Here is an 18,640-nt window from a genome sequence, read left to right as displayed (position 1 = left end):
TAGTGGCTAGCTACTGCAGCTGCCTCCTTGGGGGAGTGTGAAGCATACGATTATTGATATGAAGTCACTCAACGGTGCACCGACTATGAACAATCGGACAGTAGTCGTAGTTTAATCGACGCAAGTCCCTGTTGGGTTCCATCATTTTTCCGAACAGATACCTAGCAATCAGACAGTGTGGGACAGTAACATTCACCACTGTCGCTAGCAGGCTAGTCTAGCAAGCTACAAGCTGACATATCAGTCGAACCCTGTTGAGATAGCTCGCTAACATTAGCTAGCTCAAACGAACGTCAGTGCAGCTATGTTTGTGCAAGAGGAAAAGATCTTTGCTGGGAAAGTTTTAAAGATTCATATATGCACCATGGAGGGTGTGGAATGGCTGGAGGAAGTTACAGAAGATACCACTATTGAAAAACTTAAAGAGAGGTGCTTGAAACACGTAAGTTATGTATCTGACTGGCTGGTGTTAATGTTGTGTCGTTGGCATCAACGTCACTGGGATATTATTGACAGATATCTGTGTAGCTAGCTAGCGTTGTAACCAATGCTTGTAACATTAAACGTCAGTCAACATTGTATTTAGACGTAATGGTCGTAGGCCTGTTTGAAACGCTCCGGGTTATTTCTAAAGTATTAATAGCAACCTGGTTGGCAGCGTTATTTATAACTTGGTGGATAGGTTAGGAGGCCCCCAGAACTTGCACAATAACCTAGAACTAATATAACTTTATAAGTCTTGCTTCATATCTCACGGCATTACTTGTGTTGTAAAGCAGACGGATGACAGTGCTTTGTTGTGGATTATTGTTAAGATTGAGGTTATAAGTGACTCTCGAAATAATATACCTCTTCCCATTGAATGCACTGATTGCATGGGTCCAAATCTCATGCCATCAAAATCCCATTCTCAATTATGTTTTTATATACCAGTAAGTAGCCCGGTAATGGAATTGGGCCCAAGTATGTTTCTTTCTTTTATTCCTAGTGTGTTCATGGAAGTCTGGAAGATCCAAAGGTCCTCACACACCATAAACTCATTCACGCAGCATCAGAAAGGGTTCTTTCTGAAACCAAAACAGTAGCTGATGAGAACCTTAAAGAAAAAGGTAGGCTATGGTCAATAGGCATGATCCATATCCATATTTAGTATGCAGACATACAGTATAACCATTGGTGCTTATTATAGTCATCATACCTCAAATGTTTTCTGTATGTTCTTACCAGATGTGCTTTTGTTAATTAAAAAAAGACCACCTCCACCACCACCCAAAATGGTAGATATTGCAACTGAGGAGAAGGTATGCTGAAAGTTTCCATGTTGTTTTTTTTTTTTTACCTATTCTGTACACTTAAACCATTTTAAAAGCCTCCCTTGTTCTGGTCACGTTGTTTGACTTACCATGCGCATCTGAGTGATCTGTTCTTTCATCCTCAGAAGAAGCAAGAAAGTAAGGCCCCAGACAAAGATGCCATTCTTAAAGCCACAGCTAGCCTATCTACTCGACACACAGACCGCACAGTAACTCAGCACAATATTCGGGATGTGAGTATGTGTTTGCTGAGAGTTATATTGTAAGAATACTGATTTTGTAGCCAACTGAGCTTGATTAATGGATTGTGTGATGGTCATGCAAACAAATGAAGTTTTTGGAATATATTATGCACATATGAGCATGGTCATGCTAAATGTTCCTCTATTTGTCTGTTGTTGAATCATTGCAAAAAGTTTCAGACAGAGCTAAGGAAGATCCTTGTATCGCTCATTGAAGTGGCACAGAAACTCCTTGCTTTGAACCCAGATGCAGTTGAGCTTTTCAAGAAGGCCAACGGTCAGTAGCCTTTCGCCCGTAGCTGAACTTAATAAAATAACAGAGTACAATTTTGTGCATGTATGGTTTTGATGGTTTTGTATGCGCCAAAAGAATTTCGACAGCCCTTGCACGATTTCCCTCATGGTTTAAAATGCTTGCCCAATACATGTGATAACCTCTGATGCAAGATCCATTCATAATACACCAATCACTGCGTACAGTGTAGAACATTTCCATGATTATATGTGTTGTTTTCCCTTGGCAGCCATGTTGGATGAGGACGAGGAGGACCGGGTGGATGAGACAGCCTTGCAGCAGCTCACTGAGATGGGCTTCCCTGAGAGCAGAGCAGTCAAGGCCCTCCGCCTAAACCAGTGAGTGCTTCCCTGTTCCCTCCCTCCCTTCATGACCATGCTGAACAGAGTGTCACTGCAGCAGTGCCTGCTTCTGATGGTTTTATAGCTGTGTGTGTGTGTGTGTGTGTGTGTGTGTGTGTGTGTGTGTGTGTGTGTGTGTGTGTTGGAAAAGACACACGCATTCAAGCACAATCCTGGCTCTGAAAATGGGAATCAAAGTGCCTCCGGGCTGATCCCATTGTTGATGCATCACTTCAGGAGCACAGAGACAAGGGGTGTAATTTGATTGGCTGTAACAAAACCTTTGTTTTTCAGAACTGAGGTCTGACAGAAACAGACTTTGACAGTGTATAATTTCATCAACCCTGTGTTTTCATAATTTCTGAAATGTAGTAGGTGGTATGTTGTGTGATATGCTACAGTAATTTCCCGCATATAAGATGCATTGTGTATAAGCCGCAGGACAGTGTTTTATGCAAGTTAAAAGTAACAAAACCATATTAACACCATATTAACTGGCCCCCTGTATTAACCTCATAGCCGAACAAATTTTGCAAAATCAATGTATAAGCCGTGGCTAATAGTCAGGAAATTACGGTAAAATACATCACTTTATTAATTGACTGATGCACTGAACATTTTGGACGAACATTGACATTTTATAGTGAAAAATTAAATTAAATGTTGTTTTGTTTTGTTTGTACAATGTATCTAAATTGTATTCACTGCACGTTTTGAGATGTATGAATGTTGGGCTTTATTGGCATACAGTTGCTCAGTGTATTGTGAAAAGTCATCAGCAAGTAGCATAAAGTCTTAGAACTTAGAACTCAGAACAGAGAGGGTTAAAGCGGAGCGAGAGGCGCAAACGTTCAATCATTTCCGCGTTCGGTCTTTGCAAAGGGGAGGGGGGCTAAATCCCCCTTTAAGCAGACCTGTTAACATTCGAACTGAACTGCTTGCCAATCTGACAGAGATCGATATCCCATTATGACGTCTTTGCGACACGCCTCTTTAAGCAGACAGGAACTGTTAGAATTTTGCTTCCATAGAGATGCATTATGTTGCTCTATCTTGTCAGTAATTAAGGATCTTTGCTCAGAATGTAACGACATCAGCCTGTCTCTCTTTTGTCCAGCATGTCAGTAACCCAGGCCATGGAATGGCTAATTGAGCACGTGGATGACCCCACTGCTGACGCCCCTCTGGTGAACCAGGAGGCCTCGGGGGCGTCCGCTGGCGCTGCCACTGCCGCTGCTTCTGTCACTGCTTCTGTCGCTGCCTCGGCGTCGGGCGCCACAGCCTCGGGACCTCTCTCCCGGACCTCCGAGCCCTCCAGCGCAGAGGAGGCCAAACAGGACGAGCTCACCGAGATCTTCAAGAGGATCCGACGGAAACGAGAGTTCCGACCAGACTCACGGGTGAGAGAGGGTGGAACCAGGTGGATGGGATTCTTGTTTGGAGAGTGCAATCAGTAGTGTTTCTCGTGATGCTCAGATGCTGCATGTGCTGTGTTGCACCATACACATGTGGTGCAGAAGGTGGAGGATGCTGATACACCACCCAGTTTGCAAACTGGTGTCAAAATGGCTGTTTAGTTTGCTGGTAAAATGCCCATCAGCACCACCCAAAATTGTGATTTTTTTGTTTTGTTTATTGACATATTTGTCCTATCAGTTAGTTCATGACAATAACATATCTTTAACAAGGTTGTGTCACCCCTGTTCTCTCCAGGCTGTCATTGCACTGATGGAGATGGGCTTTGATGAAAAGGAAGTGGTTGATGCTCTTCGGGTCAATAATAACCAGCAGGACGCGGCGGTAGGTGGACTGTTATATGTGACTAGGACTAGGACTAGTACTGTTCGTCCCCAACCCCTTGGTACTGGTACTGTCTTTTGTCTTCTGTGTCATTAGCTTATTCTATAGGCTAAACATATAGCCAAACATCAAACTTTATGCAATTTCGATCAGTTACAGACAAGAAGCGGCAGACAGAGTGTGATGTCACTTATAGACTACCAGAGATTGTTTTGTCACATTGTTGCAAATTTCATACAGTGTATCATTCCACAAAATGGTTTGCCTTCTTTATTAGGAAGTTATTCAATAAGCTTAACAATAAACATAGCCTTAACTCAAAACAGCTGTTAGGCTTATGTCATTTGATCTGTAAATGCCTAAATTGAATGTTTAGCTGGAATTATGTTTTTCCCTATTGTCCTATTTTTAAAGCAGGTATACCTGTGGGCATGTAATTGGGCTAGGGCTTTTCTACAGGAATATGTTTGAATGGGCACTGCACTAGTTAGAGGAACAGTGGCTGGAACAGCTGTTGTATTAATGACTGTGGTAAATAGCCCATCACTACAAATTCGACTGAGAAATAATGATTGATCATTCATTTTAGAGTTATGATTTGTGTTTTATGGTGTCCGTTTATTTTATTATTTATATTCATATATTTATATTATTGCTATTATTAGTAATTTGCTTAATTCAGGCTTAACTTAAAAAACTGTTTGCTGTACATTTTAACTATTGTAAAGTTAAATTATCTGCTACATTCCATAAGCGTAACAATTCTTTATGTGTTGTGTAGTGTGAGTGGTTGCTTGGGGACCGGAAGCCTTCGCCTGAGGACCTGGACAAGGGAATTGACACCAACAGCCCTCTGTTTCAAGCCATACTTGAAAACCCTGTGGTCCAGCTTGGCTTAACGAATCCAAAAACTCTGTTAGGTAAGCACAATGCATACAATTACCTTTGAATTGATCCTTACCATCCTCTGCAATGCACTGACTGATTACCATATGGGTCAGTCCCTGTCAAATCAGACAAAATCCAGGAAAATGGTTGCTGCACCGTCTCAAACTTTTTTTTTACTCAAAGTTTGTCTACCTAATATTTAGGTCCCAAAGCTAAGACCTGTAAAATATTTTCAGAGATCTCAGAGATTCCTTACCTTGGAAGTTTGGGCAATAATATCTTAAAGTGTTATTCCTAGTCTGCCCATTAGTTGTATATAAGGCTCTAGATATGGAAAACAAGTGCACAACCGGTGATATTGAGGGTCTTGTAAACTCATTTTTTTGTATCCACATGGCACAAATCATTATTTTGTCTGCAAATACAATACTTCATTAAAGGTGAACTATGCAAGTTCTTTTTAGCTTGATTTGCCTTAAATAATCAGCTTTGGAGTCATTGGAATGGCCATTTGACTTATTTTGGGTTGAATGATGGCTGTCTCGCTTCCCCCTAGCGCCTCTGAGCGGAAAACCGCGCATGCAAGTTTGTGCCGCCGAGACTGTGGCACTGACATACAGAAAGTCTCCAGCCTTGTGCTCATGCTCATGAAAAGGCAGATTGACCGATTGAGGAGTGTTGTAAATATATACATGCTAAACCTGTAGGGGAAGCTTTGCAGAGAAATCTACAAGAGTAAAATGAGCGAAAACGACAAGCGAAACCGGCGATGAAAGTGGCAAACCTGCATAGTTTCCCTTTAATGTTGAGCTAATTTTTGAGGTCTCTGCAACAAATGTATAGGAAGATATTAAGGATAAGACCAGGTGTGATTGCATTTTTTGGTAATGTTCATAGAACTAAAATGATTCCAGTTTGTGGGGTAATTTGTAGGAACACGAAAATCAATGTGTGAATAGCCTAGTTTATAGTAATTGTGCAATGTGCATACATTGTATACCCATGAGTTACATTGTATACCTATGAGTTTACATGCTTAGCCCTGAGGCAAAACATTATACCATATGAGGGGTCTTAAGGCATATTTGTTTAATATGCACTTAGTCTTTTAAGTGTTTCTTATGTGTTATGGTTTGTATAATAGCATTGTTTTGTTATAATTTGTCCATTGATAGAATTTGACATTTTATTTTGCTATTCTCCTTAAATTTAACCTTACCGTGCCATAGTTATTGTTATTATATGATTGATTGATTGACTTATTGCTATTCTCATATTCATTGATTTATGTCTCATTAGGTTAGTGCTTAAATTGATTATTCTATACCGTTTTATTGATAATATTGCTATTCTCCCTATTTTTGCAATTGTTCACTGTTAATTTAATTTGTATCGTTTTATTTGTATGTCGCTTTGGACGAAGGCGTCTGCTAAATAACTATAACTATAAATGCCCATACAGTGAGCCACTTTCACATAGATTTTCAAGCACCATATTCCCTAACATCTTCAATCCCATTATACAGTATGTGGAGAGCACTGATATTGGTACAACATTAATCAAATATAGTATGTAAAGAAAAGAATAATGGTTCTAGCTGCTGGTGGTGTTTTTATGGCTGTTTTTATAGTGGTCGTATGAAACGCAATTTCGTTCCACATTGCACTTCCTGAAGGGGTTGTTTGGAATGACAGTAGAAACTCTTGAATCTTGAATCTCTCTTGTTTGTTTGTTGTTTGTCGTCAGCTTTTGAGGACATGCTGGAAAATCCACTGAACAGCACGCAGTGGATGAACGACCCAGAGACGGGGCCAGTGATGCTTCAGATTTCCCGAATCTTTCAAACACTCAACCGCACATGAAGGCATACCTCAGCGCGGGTGTGCGGGGGCAGCAGAAGCATCCGTGCACCCTCGAGAGTCACAGCAGGGGATGAATGTAACAGTAATACGGCGATAACGTTGCATAGTCCACAGAGATTCTGCACACGTCCTTGACATTTTGTTTTTTATATATTATATATATATATTTAAAAGAAAAAAGATCTGTTACTGTGTGTGAGTTATGTGTGTGTGTGTGTGTGCGTGCGCGTGTGAGAGTCAAAAATATTGTTGCTGTCAGATGAAAACGCCAAATTTCCCATTTCAGCTGGGGTTTTTTTTGTTTTTTTTCAGAAGTGTATTCAGTCTTATTTATTTGTTTGAATTAATTTAGTGATAAAATATGCCCCCTGCCTTGTCAGCTATGCACTCAAAAGTCATTTAAATGTTGTCAAAAGAGCCTGTATCAGAAGGTTCAATTATAAGTCAGAGTAGCCTGTTAACACTGATGTCCAGGGCAGTTTCTAGTGACCAATTACTGTATGTCTTACAATTAGAGGTTACGCAGTCAACACTGTAGTGTGCAGTTTTATTTGTGTCTGTTAAGTACGCCCGCGACTACATTTTTATATTTATTAAGCAGACGCTTATCCAGAGCAACTTTCAGTACATGGAAGGCACATATTTTATCGGTATGCCTGCTCCCTGAGGGAATAACTTCTGACCGCGTTGGCACTTCACTCTGCCAGTGTCAGGGACACGTATGCATAACACCATCTATAAACTAAACATTGCAGATGTTTTCTAAAAAAATCTAATTGCATACTTCAGCTCTCTTCAACATATCATTGTGATCTGTAATCCGTTCTTGGCTTGTCCGTTTAGACTGTAGTGGAATTGAAATTACACTGGTAGAACTGAGCTGGAAACTTTCTGGACATCAGCATTTGGGGATTTTTTTTACTAGGTGACAAGGGCTATATGAAACCATTCCACTGAGTGTATTTGTAATATGAGCATATGAAAATATGTTATATGCAGACATATGACCTGGTTTTGATATAAAGTTATCAGCTTTGTGCTGTAGAAGGTACGGTTCACTCAGTTGTGTGATCACAGCACATTGCATGGTCAGTATTATTTTGCAAAGTAAAAATGGTTTAATAACATTAATCCATGGTTTTTAAAAGCCTATTATGGTGACTGTAACATTGTGTTACAATATTTATAGGGGTGTTTTCTTCTGACAGCAGCATATTATTTTATCCCCATTCAAGTTTACACCTTCAAAAAGCTGTTTTTGTCTGTAGCGATATTAAACACCACATTTCTGTTTCATACTGTAAGTATAGGCTGACCCCACACTGTGCTAGGTTAATCAAGAGCACTGCTTAGTTTGCATATTGCTTTGTTACTCTGGAACATTTCAGAAATGTTCCTTGAACACTATTAGCCTTGAACGTTCACCCAAGCTGAAATAAAAACATAGTTTTTATGGCAGAGAAACTATTGGCAGATCAGATTCCCTTTTTACACTTCTAAATAAAGTTTAGTGTCAGGTGATGTGTTTACATATCAATATATTGCAGAAATACATAACCTTTTTGGTCAGAATATTATGAAATTAGATGGGTTCAAAGTCATGCCTCTTCTAAGGATAGTTTTAGTATGTGTGATCTTAGTGTTGGTTATTTACAAGTAAGAGAATGAAAAAGCAAAAAGTAATTTGATAGATTCCCTTTTTCTTCCCAGGAACCTCAGTTTGCTTGGCCATAGATGAGGCTTTGGTTCATTTGAGGTTCACACATTCATGAATCAATTCATTGAAATGTAAGGATGGTAGACATGGAGTAGATTCTTTACTTTGTGAAGTGACGTTAGGTGGCTGTTTATGTCATCTCTCAAGGTGTCGGGGGGAGAATTGGACAATTGCTTTAAGTAATGGAAAAGAAAAGGAACTGACTGCAGTGCTAAGGTGCTGGTTTTGAGTGGACTGGTGCCAGGCTCTGGCTGTAGTCTTTGGGAACTCTGTGGACTTATCTGTATGATGAAGGAACTTCTTATTTGTTTCATGGTGTGATTCATAATGCTTTATAGTGTAACTTTTTAAACATAAACTGAGAGTGGAAGAGCTTTGTGAGGCCTTACAACTGATGATATTGGTGGCTTGCCGTTATATCAGGCAACAAGGCCTTTACTATGGTAACTACTTACCTTGCCTTTATAGAAACGTGATCCATGACTTGTCCTTGTGTGTCTGGTATTCTGTTTTATGTCAGTCATGATGTATTATGGTATTTATTTGTAACTTGTCCAGAATGTCCATCATATTGTTTCTCATGGCACTTCATCACTGACATCACCGTCTGCTGCTGATACAGGATCATAATTCACCTATGAATAATGCTCACCAGATGAGTAGTGTACAGGGTGTTAATATTGGGTTTTGGAGATTGGAATAGAGCATTTAAGCTTGGTTTCAATGATAATTTACTTAATATATGTGGTGTGTACCTACTAGACTTTCAGGTTCACTCAGTGTACTGTCAAATAATACTTGTTTGCATGTTGTCCAAAGCTTAGTATTTATACAAGTTAAACGAAAGAAAGTCATATTATATAACGTGTGTGTGGGTTTCTTTTTTTATTTTTAAGTTTAAAAGAAATTGTTAAAGTCAACAGAGGTGCTCTTATGCAGAATTAACAAAAGAGTTTGGTTGGATGTTAGAAGAATTCAATATTTATGTATATTTGCACAGTGAAGAACAATTTCGATGTGAACATTTTAAAGTCTGAAAATTATATTTGGCCATCAGTTTGGAAGTGACTTTCAGCTGGTATTGTGAGTAGAGGCAAAAGACTTACGAATTTATGCCAAGTTTGGAGTGTTTTATTCAATATTTGAATGCAGTGTTGATGTGATGGAATTTTAATAGCTCTGTTGGGAAACTTTCCTTTTATTAGTTAGATGTTTTGGGTGGAGTGAGAAGGTTTTTCTGATTAAGATCAAATAATGAAATTATTTAGTTTGTTTTTTGTTTCATTTACGTTGTTATTGGGAGGGAGAAGGTATTGTGTGTCTCTTAAGCCAAAAAATAAAAGTTTAAAATCACATTGCAAAGAGGATAATTTACCCAATTGCAGGATCTTAATGATATTGCTATTGAAAACTATATTCCGATATGTCTGAATTTGTGGGGTCAATGATCGGAATGAATATGCCTCAAATGTGTTACGGAAAGTTTAGCAAAGTTGGTGGCATCACTGTGATCTGTTTTAAATATTAGGCCTTGTTCTTAACATTTTTAATCTAATTACAAAATAAGACTATGGCAGTGCATCTTAAGTGTCCTGCTTATCTTGCCTTTCCAGGAAGTCAAGAGGTAAAAGTCATTGTTGTAATTCTGCAGAGTTTAGGAAAAGCAGCTAGTAATTGAGGCCTATGCAACATAACACATCTCAAGTGATCCGTTTTGATAGTCATGTTGAACATTAGAGTCTGGTACCCAATTTCATCAGAAATTAATTTCCATGAAAATGTGCTGTATAGGCCTAACTGATCACTGAGACGTTGTCTCGAATGCTCATCCTGTAGTAGAATGTAGTCCTCTCAGGATGCATGACCACGCCAGTTGTGTGTAGTCACATGTCTGATAATCAAGTTGTGATGCAAAGACCCCTACTGTAGTCAACAGGCCATCTTCTCTGTAGCCACACCCGCGCTGCTTCAACATCTAGAGCCATGGAGGGCTCCCTGAAGTGACCTAGCTGGAGTAGTCACTTATTGTAATATCACATTTCCCCGCACACGTCTGCCTCATGTCTCCGCTGGTTGAAAACTTACTCAATCTCCACACTCCTTAAAATGTGAAAAGCCTTGTAACAATTTGTTTTCATGTAGTTCATCTAATGAATTAAATAATAATGATAATAATAATAAATAATAATAATTAAAAAAAAACATTTGGATTCAGCGCTGTGTTCTGTTGTTTCTCAACCCTGACAATATCTGATGTGATTTAGTTATGTGCCTTACACTGACACCAGTCTGATCCGATGACATTTTGTGACCTATCACAGATGTGCATGCATGCTAAATGGAAACATTTAGCTGCCTTTGACAACAGATATTCAGATGAATCTAAAAAAACTGCAGTACAACCTAAGGACTGATTATTATATAAGTGATTGCTGATTATACATACATACATATATATATATATATATATATATATATATATATATATAGCCTATATATATATATATATATATATATATGCCTATACATTATTTAGGGTATGGGAATGCATGCTTGTTTTTTATTATTTCTGTATTTTTATTTATTTATTTTTACATTATTTGCTGAGAGTGAATCCACAGGACTAGACCATGCACGCCACACCCACCCAACACAGTACACTACAAGTAGTGCCCTATATGTGGAGAGTATCGCCAACTCAAATCATGGGCGCCATCTTTACGACCAGAAGTGACGTCACGTACGTTCGTCTCAATGATGGTCAATAGGGCGAATATGACATGTTGAAACAAATAGCTTAACATCGTCATAAACAAGCCTATAAATGTTATAATATGCATCACTATTCATTAAGATGTAAATGCTGTTGCAAATACGCTGCATTATACATTTTGAAAAAATTAGCAAAGACCAGATAAATAGTGATAAACGTTGCCTAGTTGGAGCCAGCTAGCTCTGAAAACGCATACGAGGCGAACTTCGTTTATCCAATTTCTTACAGCAGTTAAATATTAGTCTGAGGAAACAACTTGAAATAAAGCAGTAAGAGAAAGCTGAAAGCTTCATTTTGGTGAAATAAGCCTGTTTAGGGCACAATGAATAACATCTTACCTTACTTAAGCCAGCGATCCCTACATGTTGCAGCAACTCTTTGAATCACTGTTAGATTTGACGTCTGACCTCCAGATTCAGGCATACAATGTATTTCGACCGTGCATGAGGCAAGACTAAAATATGCTATTTATTTTCTTTTTTATCAATAAGTATGTTGTTTCAATAGACTCTGGGACAGTAAAAGAAAATAGTTTTAATTGAACACATGTTATTTAAAAAATATATTATTATCATAAAGTTAGGCTATTATTATATAAAGTTATTATTATTACAAAAGCTACATGGAGGTCACCATTAGTTTGACCTCAAACTTTTCCGTTAAATAATAACTTACCCTTATGCACAAAACCTGCCAGACAATAATCACATTTTTCCCACTGCCATCACTCAATCTATTGGTAGGTGCCTTATGTATATTGTGGTGCTCTATAGTATGCATCTTCTGACTGCATACTACTGTATGTCTAATTGTTCCAACAGCTAATGCCAGTCAAATTCCTTGTAGATATACTTGGTCAATACAAGGTCATTCTGATACTAAAACACACAAACTTGCTAGGTTTTCAAAAATGTTTTTCAATAAAATATATTTCCATTTATTATAATCAAATTAAATAATCAAAGACAACAATTTCTGACTTGTGTAACAAACATTTACAAGACCATCAGAATCTAGGCCTATATGAAATGCAATATAAGCATGAGGGATGAGGATGAGAGATCTCCATGTACTCTTTTCGGGTGTCACATTGTTGTCCTCCACCAAGTCCATCCCTTCATGGTCCTTTACATGGCCTGATTAGATGACATGGAGTTGATCAGCTGTCTGCGGTGTCCTCCCCTCAGACCAATTGTACCTTTGTTCTCGTCCTGCATGTAAAATAATGAAACTCTTGTCATTAAATGGGTAGATGTACATAAAAATACCACTATTTCTACCACTGTAGTAAGGACTGCTCTTCTAAAAAATCTGAAATGTGCACAGGTTGTCATTAAATGTGTATGCTTCTACACCACACTCGTTATCTGTCGCGCACTCTCTCACACACACCCACAAAACATGGGACACAAAGGGAGCAGACCGTGAATCTCCTCTCTCAGCCTCAGACTTGGATAATACAAGGCAGTACCATTTAACACCACACACGCTACATCCTCCTAATAATTTTACTAATGACATCATAGCAAAGTGTACCTGAGAAACTGCAACTAAGTGCCTTAATTAACCAAAAATATAAACATAATAATGTTAATGGTAGAACACGATGAAGAAAGGAAGCTGTTGTTTATCTTGACTTAAATTGATCCAGCTGAGGAAAGCACTTGTTCTTTGGAAGGAATTTCAATTTGTCTGAATGCAATATTGACACCGATCACATACCCTGTCTGTATAGTGTATTGTGCACACTGTGGTGGAGACTTGGGTCCATGTTGGGTCCATGTTGACTGGGCTGATTTGGTGATGAGGGGTGTCAGGCATCAGGGGAAAGGTGCTGAAGCAAGGAGCAGCAGCAGTAGCCTGCAGGATCTTGAGGATGTTGAGGCGACGGGGCAGGGACCTTGAATCAGCAGACAGCTGTATCCTCTTACTTCACCAGCCACTGACTCTTCTCTACCTACATCTAAAATAACAAAAAAGACAAAGAGGAAGCATAATATTTACTATATTGCTTTGTTTTATAATACAGACATTCATCACCTTAAACCATGATTCAATAAAGCATGGCACACTCACTAGAGGGCTGACAGATTGACAGATTGAAGTATAGCCTACACAACCAGTGTAGAGCTGAAGTCTGTATTGACACCACTTAATAATTCGTGATTAGCACACCACCTACCAAGTTTGACAGATAGCTAGCAAACCATATCTTCAAACTATGCTGTGTATTTCAACAGATTTATTTGGACAATACTGTGCCTAGGCTACTGGTAAAGTTTATAACAACGTTGACAGAAAGACTAGCTAACTTGCAAACTGCAATTATCCGACCAGCTATTTCAGTCAAGCAGGAGGACATTCTTAAAATAGGCAAACAAGACGTTGTCTTATTTTGCTCGACAAGAAAGAAAATGCAAAACTAACAAGTTTATCAATGATTACAGATCGCTATGTTACCTGGCTAAGCAGCTGTAGCACTATTAGTAAACACACACGACACAGCACTACTGGCTGCTTATCTTAATAGCCACTTTAGTGCTTCAAAAACGCAAAAATGCAAGGAAATTAAGACCATAAATGATAACAGTAGGAGATGAAAAACCTTATTTACCAGAGTTGTTCCAACCGTTTTCCTTTTAGACAAGGTTAAGACGAACGATGTATGATGTATTCGCTGCTCCTCCAGAAGTGGCATCTCTCCGGGTAGGCTAGTTAGAAACAAAATCCGTGCTGCAAATGTCTTAACGAGTCTTATCACTAAAAATGCTTATGAAGTAAACGTTATAATGTTAACGTTATCAGAAAAGTGTCCAGTGAGAAAATGGGTCGCTGTATGGTGAAGATATTAAGACTTAATGCCAACGATACTCAAACACTGCCATCTGAAAGCATTAGAAAGCATTCTAGTCAAAAGTGCTTTTGGTAGTAAAAATGGCGTCCATAAAACACGTGACCACCTCTGAACCAATCCTTGGCAGAACTGCTCTGAACATTCCAAACACAGTTGGCGATACTCTCCACATATAGGGCACTAACTACAAGTTGGACGCACCGCCCCTTGTGGTGACTAACGTAAATTCAAATTGGTAAGGAAAGCATCATTTCATTGATTGAGACACCGACCTCAACATGGGAAGCGGGATGTCTTTCTCCTATATAAATGTCGCGAAATGGAGCGGCTAGATGACAATAGCCGTATTGGAATTGTAAAACGACGAGATATATTTGTGCAGTTATGATCTTGCTGATGCTGTAACGTTATGCCTCGGTGCTTGCACAGGCTGCTCCCTTGAAGCGGTTGTCATACAGTTGCTGGAGCGCACGGGCGTTTGTTGCTGGGGAGGATATCATACATTTGTTGCTAACACTAGCACTAGCAGACGCTAGGAATCTTGCCATCGTGTTCCCTGTCTTTGGATAATAATTGAGTCCTCATGTTTTGCCGGTGTTTTTATTCACATTTCTTGATTTTTGATTCATTTGGAATCGCCAAAGTGTGGCCAGTGGACAGTACACGTCACTGAAGGTAATGTTAACCTTTTGTAACCGTTAGCAGTGTTTTGCTTGTTATCGATAACGCTAGCTTGGTTTGAGAAACGAAATGCGTTAGCAATAGCGAATAGCAACAGCTACCTCACTCTCCAAAGGTAACTTAGCCACCATTTCATAGTCATTCCTTGTGGAAAATCTGACAGTTTTACCGTTTGCTAATTTGTATGCGCAAATAATGTCAACGTTTCCCTTCTGTTGCACATAGTTGAATCTCTCAGAAAACGTCACCTGGTGTTAACGTTAGCAGCTAGCTTTATTGTAGTCGGTTTAAGTGATAGCGATAGCTAATTTACGAATTATCTATGATTCTCGGTTAGGTTAGCTTTAATAGCTAGTTAGCTAAGAGTTTCTCTGTTGAGGTTTCTTAGCTATCGATAGCCAGGTACATAGACAAATAACGCAAGGCCGCCAAATTAATTCGCGGTCTAGCAGTTAGCCTAGCTATCGATAACGTCATTTCATAAACAGAACGCTGGAAATCTACACTGGATAGTGGACATTTCAATCAACGTTAAGACACTGAAGTCAAACATGTTAGACACCCCAAGTCAACGTTAACTGGGTACAATATTGGTTTATCCAGGTTTATAGTGAGCAAGTGTCAGTCAGCGTTAGTAACGTTAGTTCACCAAATAATCATATATCACTTGTTAAGTACGTTTAAGGTCAATCTTAAGATAAGCGAGGTGAATTGTATACAGCGCTAACAGTACCAATTCGCCAATGGCCAGGTGTTGTTCATCATAAACGCCAGAAGAATGACTGATGTGATGAATGATCCAAAGGCCAATCAGTGTTCGTAAGCTAACCGTTAGCTGCTACTGTCATTTACCCCCGAAACAAACCCTGTGGTAGGCCGTCTAGCTAACCGATTAGCCAGCTTGTTAGATGAAGATGCTGCCACAGTTTAAAACGTTGTTTTCCTTTCTTTGCTGTTGCACACATGTCAGTTAACCTCACTTCATTGATTCATAATTTGCTCCCTAAGTCTGATATTAGCGTTTCGTTATTTTCATCACAGACAAGTTGGCCAACGTTTAGCTAACGTCAACGTTTTGGATAAACGTCAGTTGCTCGGTTTGCATAAAGGACAGCTTGTCCTACCTAACCAGTTACTTTTAATTGGCTTAAGCAGTTACTCAACTTGTCTTGCATGGGTATGCAGTTGGGAGTGAAAAGAAATGTTTACAATGTGATTTCGCTAACATTTGCCTTAGATAAAACCGCTGAGTCTTTGCAGGATGGATATGGATTTGGGTGCTGGCGGGGACAGCGCTAGAAGAAAAATGGATCTAACTGGGGAGGTGACGGAGGTGGTTCCTCTGGAAATGTACGACTCCGCAAGAGCAAAAATAGCTGCAAACCTTCGATGGTTATTCGCCAAAGCCTACGGCATTGGTAAGTTGCACATATTTTTAAATATCTTCTATGCCCTTTTGGCTAACAGGCAAAGGCTACATGCTACATGCTCATCTCGGCACCCATTTGTCTCATTTTCCAGAGGGAGACACTGGAGTATACCACTCATAAACAAGCAATTGCTGCAGTGGTGCCTTACTTTGAATAGTGTTTAATGTTAATACATAGTATTTTGAGGGATCTCAAAGTGTTGTTTTACAAAGTCATGTCAGTTATTTAGCATGCCTTGGAAGATTTCTTTATTTTAACACATGCAAACAAGCAAGCATGTCATATGTAGCAGGGGTGGGAATGTTGGAGGCTGCGTTCACTGAGCCTGGGTTTGTGCATGAGGATCAACACCATTTGTTCCGTTTGCTTGGCTGGCAGAATCAAATGCTGGCTGTAGCAGGAAATGTGGGCTTCCCAACTCCACAGACTGACAGTCAGCAATTATTGTGCACTACCTTAACACAGCTCTGAGTGCATTAATCCACTGTTATCGTAAAACAACACAACAGGAAGTGGGATGGACTGACGTCACTGCAGACTTATGCGAATGCATAGATGTATAGTGCATCGTCATGAACCATTATTTGGAGATGGTCCTCAAGACCTTGTCATTTCCTCCATGCATGTGCCACTGAAGTGGAACATGGTGCTCATTCATTCTGCAATTGCCAGTTTCATTGACTAAGAATCACTCTGTTGTACTGCAGCCATGAAGCTCATACTGAAATGATTGAAATTTCTGAAATGCAGACTGCTTGTTGATCTTTCTTAGTTCTTCTGAATATTTCATATAGGCCACACTGAATGTTTTAAGGTAAACATCATGATTCTTAGGTTCATTTACAGTTTCATTCAAACCTAATAAATATAAACTGTGGGTTGGATTGAATTGTAACCTTCAGCTAGTATAAACAATTATGTAATGTCAGCCATCTGGTTGTGCAAATTAATTGCTCAGAAACAAAACTGGACCCGCACTGCAGGACTGATATCAGCCCATTTTATTTCAAGTAAGAAAGGTATGCTTAGTAGTCATTGTGCTGATGAAGGAAAGTATCCTAACTACTGTGTCAAGTTCAAGTGTTCTTCAGAGTTGGGTAGTTCTAGGTTCAGGTAGTGGAAATCCTCATCTGTTTACTGTGTATTACTGTACATACAACTACTTGTGCAGCAAGAAGGTTTTCCACAAAAACACTAGGCAGGGAATTGGCTTTTGGATGCTGGAGTGTTTAACTCTGTTGCTCAACTTTGGTTACTAAATCTAAACTACTACAGTATGTGGTCCAACAGTATGTGGTCATTTTTGATGATAAGATTTGGCTTTGTCAGATTATTAGGTGCTGTGAATGTGATTGAAAAATGATTGTTTCCCACTGTGTGGTCCATGGTGTAATGAATCATTTAAAGTGGTTGATCACAATGATCAATGATCATGACTATCTTAGCAGTGGGTTAAAGGTTGTTTGTTTCTTTCATTAGCCTGTTGCCATTGTGTAAGATATATCAGACAATCATACAGCTTCCCCCTTAAAGGAATAGAAATTGCAACACCGTTACCTGTTGGTATGTGACATCAGTAATTCTTTAGAATAGCATGCATCGTAGTCTCTTTGATTAAGCATCGTTGCCCTTTGTAGCCTTTCGTTTTTGGTGTATCTGATTGTCATTAATCAAATTCCAAGGTTCTTTTTGAGCTAAATGTGGTAGCGTTAGACTAATCAGTAGAACCTCTATCACATTTAGGTCTAATCTGTAACTGACTTTCAGTCACTCTAGAATCCTGGGCCCGCTCCAAGAACATTTCTTGAGAAAGGAAAAGGTCATTTGCTTGGGTTAGGTTGTATCAGGATGGTGACCTGCAGCATGCTATGTGTAGTTAAAGTCGGAAACTCCACACGTCATCCAGTTCAGGCTGCGCAATCAGGTGCTTCACAGCGGTTGGACAGTAAACCATTAAATCAAAGAAAATAAACCGGAGAACACTGATGAGACTTACCACCTTTACTTTTGCAAGCAATTATTGACATTTACAGTAGTCATTTTGTAAATGCTTTTTTCCGTATTGAATCGGAAATGGTAAGCTATGTTTTAGTACTACAAGGAGTTTGTGCGTTTTGTAAATGTCATTAGGCCATCAGTTTCTCTGTGTAATGATGGCTGAATATGATGGCTGATTATGGGGTGATAGCTGAATATGAGTGCTGATCATAGGGTGATAGCTGAATATGAGTGCTGATCATAGGGTGGATATGACAACTTCTCATTGGTAGGTGATCCTTCACCGACATCTGGAAGTACACTTTCACAGTGGGTTTATTCCAGACTTTCAATGTGGGAGCAATATTTGACCCATTTGTCCTGGAAACAACAAGTTCATCCACATGGGCTCTGGCCCTCAGGATATTGATGTTCTCCAGTGGCAGTGTTGGACATTGATTGGGAA

The 18,640-nt window shown here is 39.2% G+C and overlaps 2 protein-coding genes and 1 long non-coding RNA gene across 7 annotated transcripts in view; 2 read left to right on the top strand and 1 right to left on the bottom strand.

The window, feature by feature from the left end:
• Positions 1-10,574, top strand: ubac1 (UBA domain containing 1). 2 transcript variants are annotated; one of them, XM_062542801.1, is made up of 10 exons: positions 1-442; positions 989-1,109; positions 1,228-1,301; positions 1,439-1,546; positions 1,736-1,832; positions 2,080-2,188; positions 3,309-3,591; positions 3,905-3,991; positions 4,773-4,911; positions 6,627-10,574. In XM_062542801.1, the coding sequence occupies exons 1-10, from the start codon at positions 305-307 to the stop codon at positions 6,740-6,742; spliced, it is 1,272 nt and encodes a 423-aa protein (XP_062398785.1). In that variant the 5' UTR covers positions 1-304; the 3' UTR covers positions 6,743-10,574. The 2 variants fall into 2 exon arrangements, with proteins under 2 accessions (XP_062398785.1, XP_062398784.1); XM_062542800.1 differs by having other exon boundaries at positions 1,730-1,832.
• Positions 10,575-11,738: 1,164 nt separating this feature from the next.
• On the bottom strand, positions 11,739-13,991 carry LOC134088706 (uncharacterized). Its single transcript, XR_009939991.1, has 3 exons — positions 13,847-13,991; positions 12,955-13,195; positions 11,739-12,443 (listed from the first exon to the last, which is right to left on the bottom strand). It is a non-coding gene; the product is annotated as an uncharacterized LOC134088706 (long non-coding RNA).
• A 354-nt stretch (positions 13,992-14,345) lies between these two features.
• The window catches only part of camsap1b (calmodulin regulated spectrin-associated protein 1b), a 29,847-nt gene continuing 25,552 nt past the window's right edge, over positions 14,346-18,640 (top strand). For 3 of the 4 annotated variants that reach the window (XM_062542798.1, XM_062542799.1, XM_062542795.1), the window contains exons 1-2: positions 14,346-14,761; positions 16,028-16,185. In XM_062542798.1, coding sequence (XP_062398782.1) covers positions 16,029-16,185 — 157 coding nt within the window. In that variant the 5' untranslated portion in view covers positions 14,346-14,761; position 16,028. Of the gene's footprint in view, positions 14,762-16,004; positions 16,186-18,640 lie in introns of all 4 variants that reach the window. The other variant, XM_062542797.1, reaches the window with a different exon arrangement.

Source organism: Sardina pilchardus, chromosome 8 (genome assembly GCF_963854185.1).
Source record: "Sardina pilchardus chromosome 8, fSarPil1.1, whole genome shotgun sequence".
NCBI lineage: Eukaryota > Metazoa > Chordata > Actinopteri > Clupeiformes > Clupeidae > Sardina > Sardina pilchardus.
Note: the sequence above shows the minus strand (reverse complement) of the source record. Positions and strands in the feature narration are given on the sequence as shown.

Bases quoted from the DNA above. Each gene is read 5' to 3' on its own strand.
- ubac1 (XM_062542800.1), top strand. From the start codon at position 305: ATGTTTGTGCAAGAGGAAAAGATCTTTGCTGGGAAAGTTTTAAAGATT. The intron at 443-988 runs GTAAGTTATGTA...TTTTATTCCTAG, and splicing joins AAGAGAGGTGCTTGAAACAC to TGTGTTCATGGAAGTCTGGA. The intron at 1,547-1,729 runs GTGAGTATGTGT...CATTGCAAAAAG, and splicing joins CTCAGCACAATATTCGGGAT to TTTCAGACAGAGCTAAGGAA.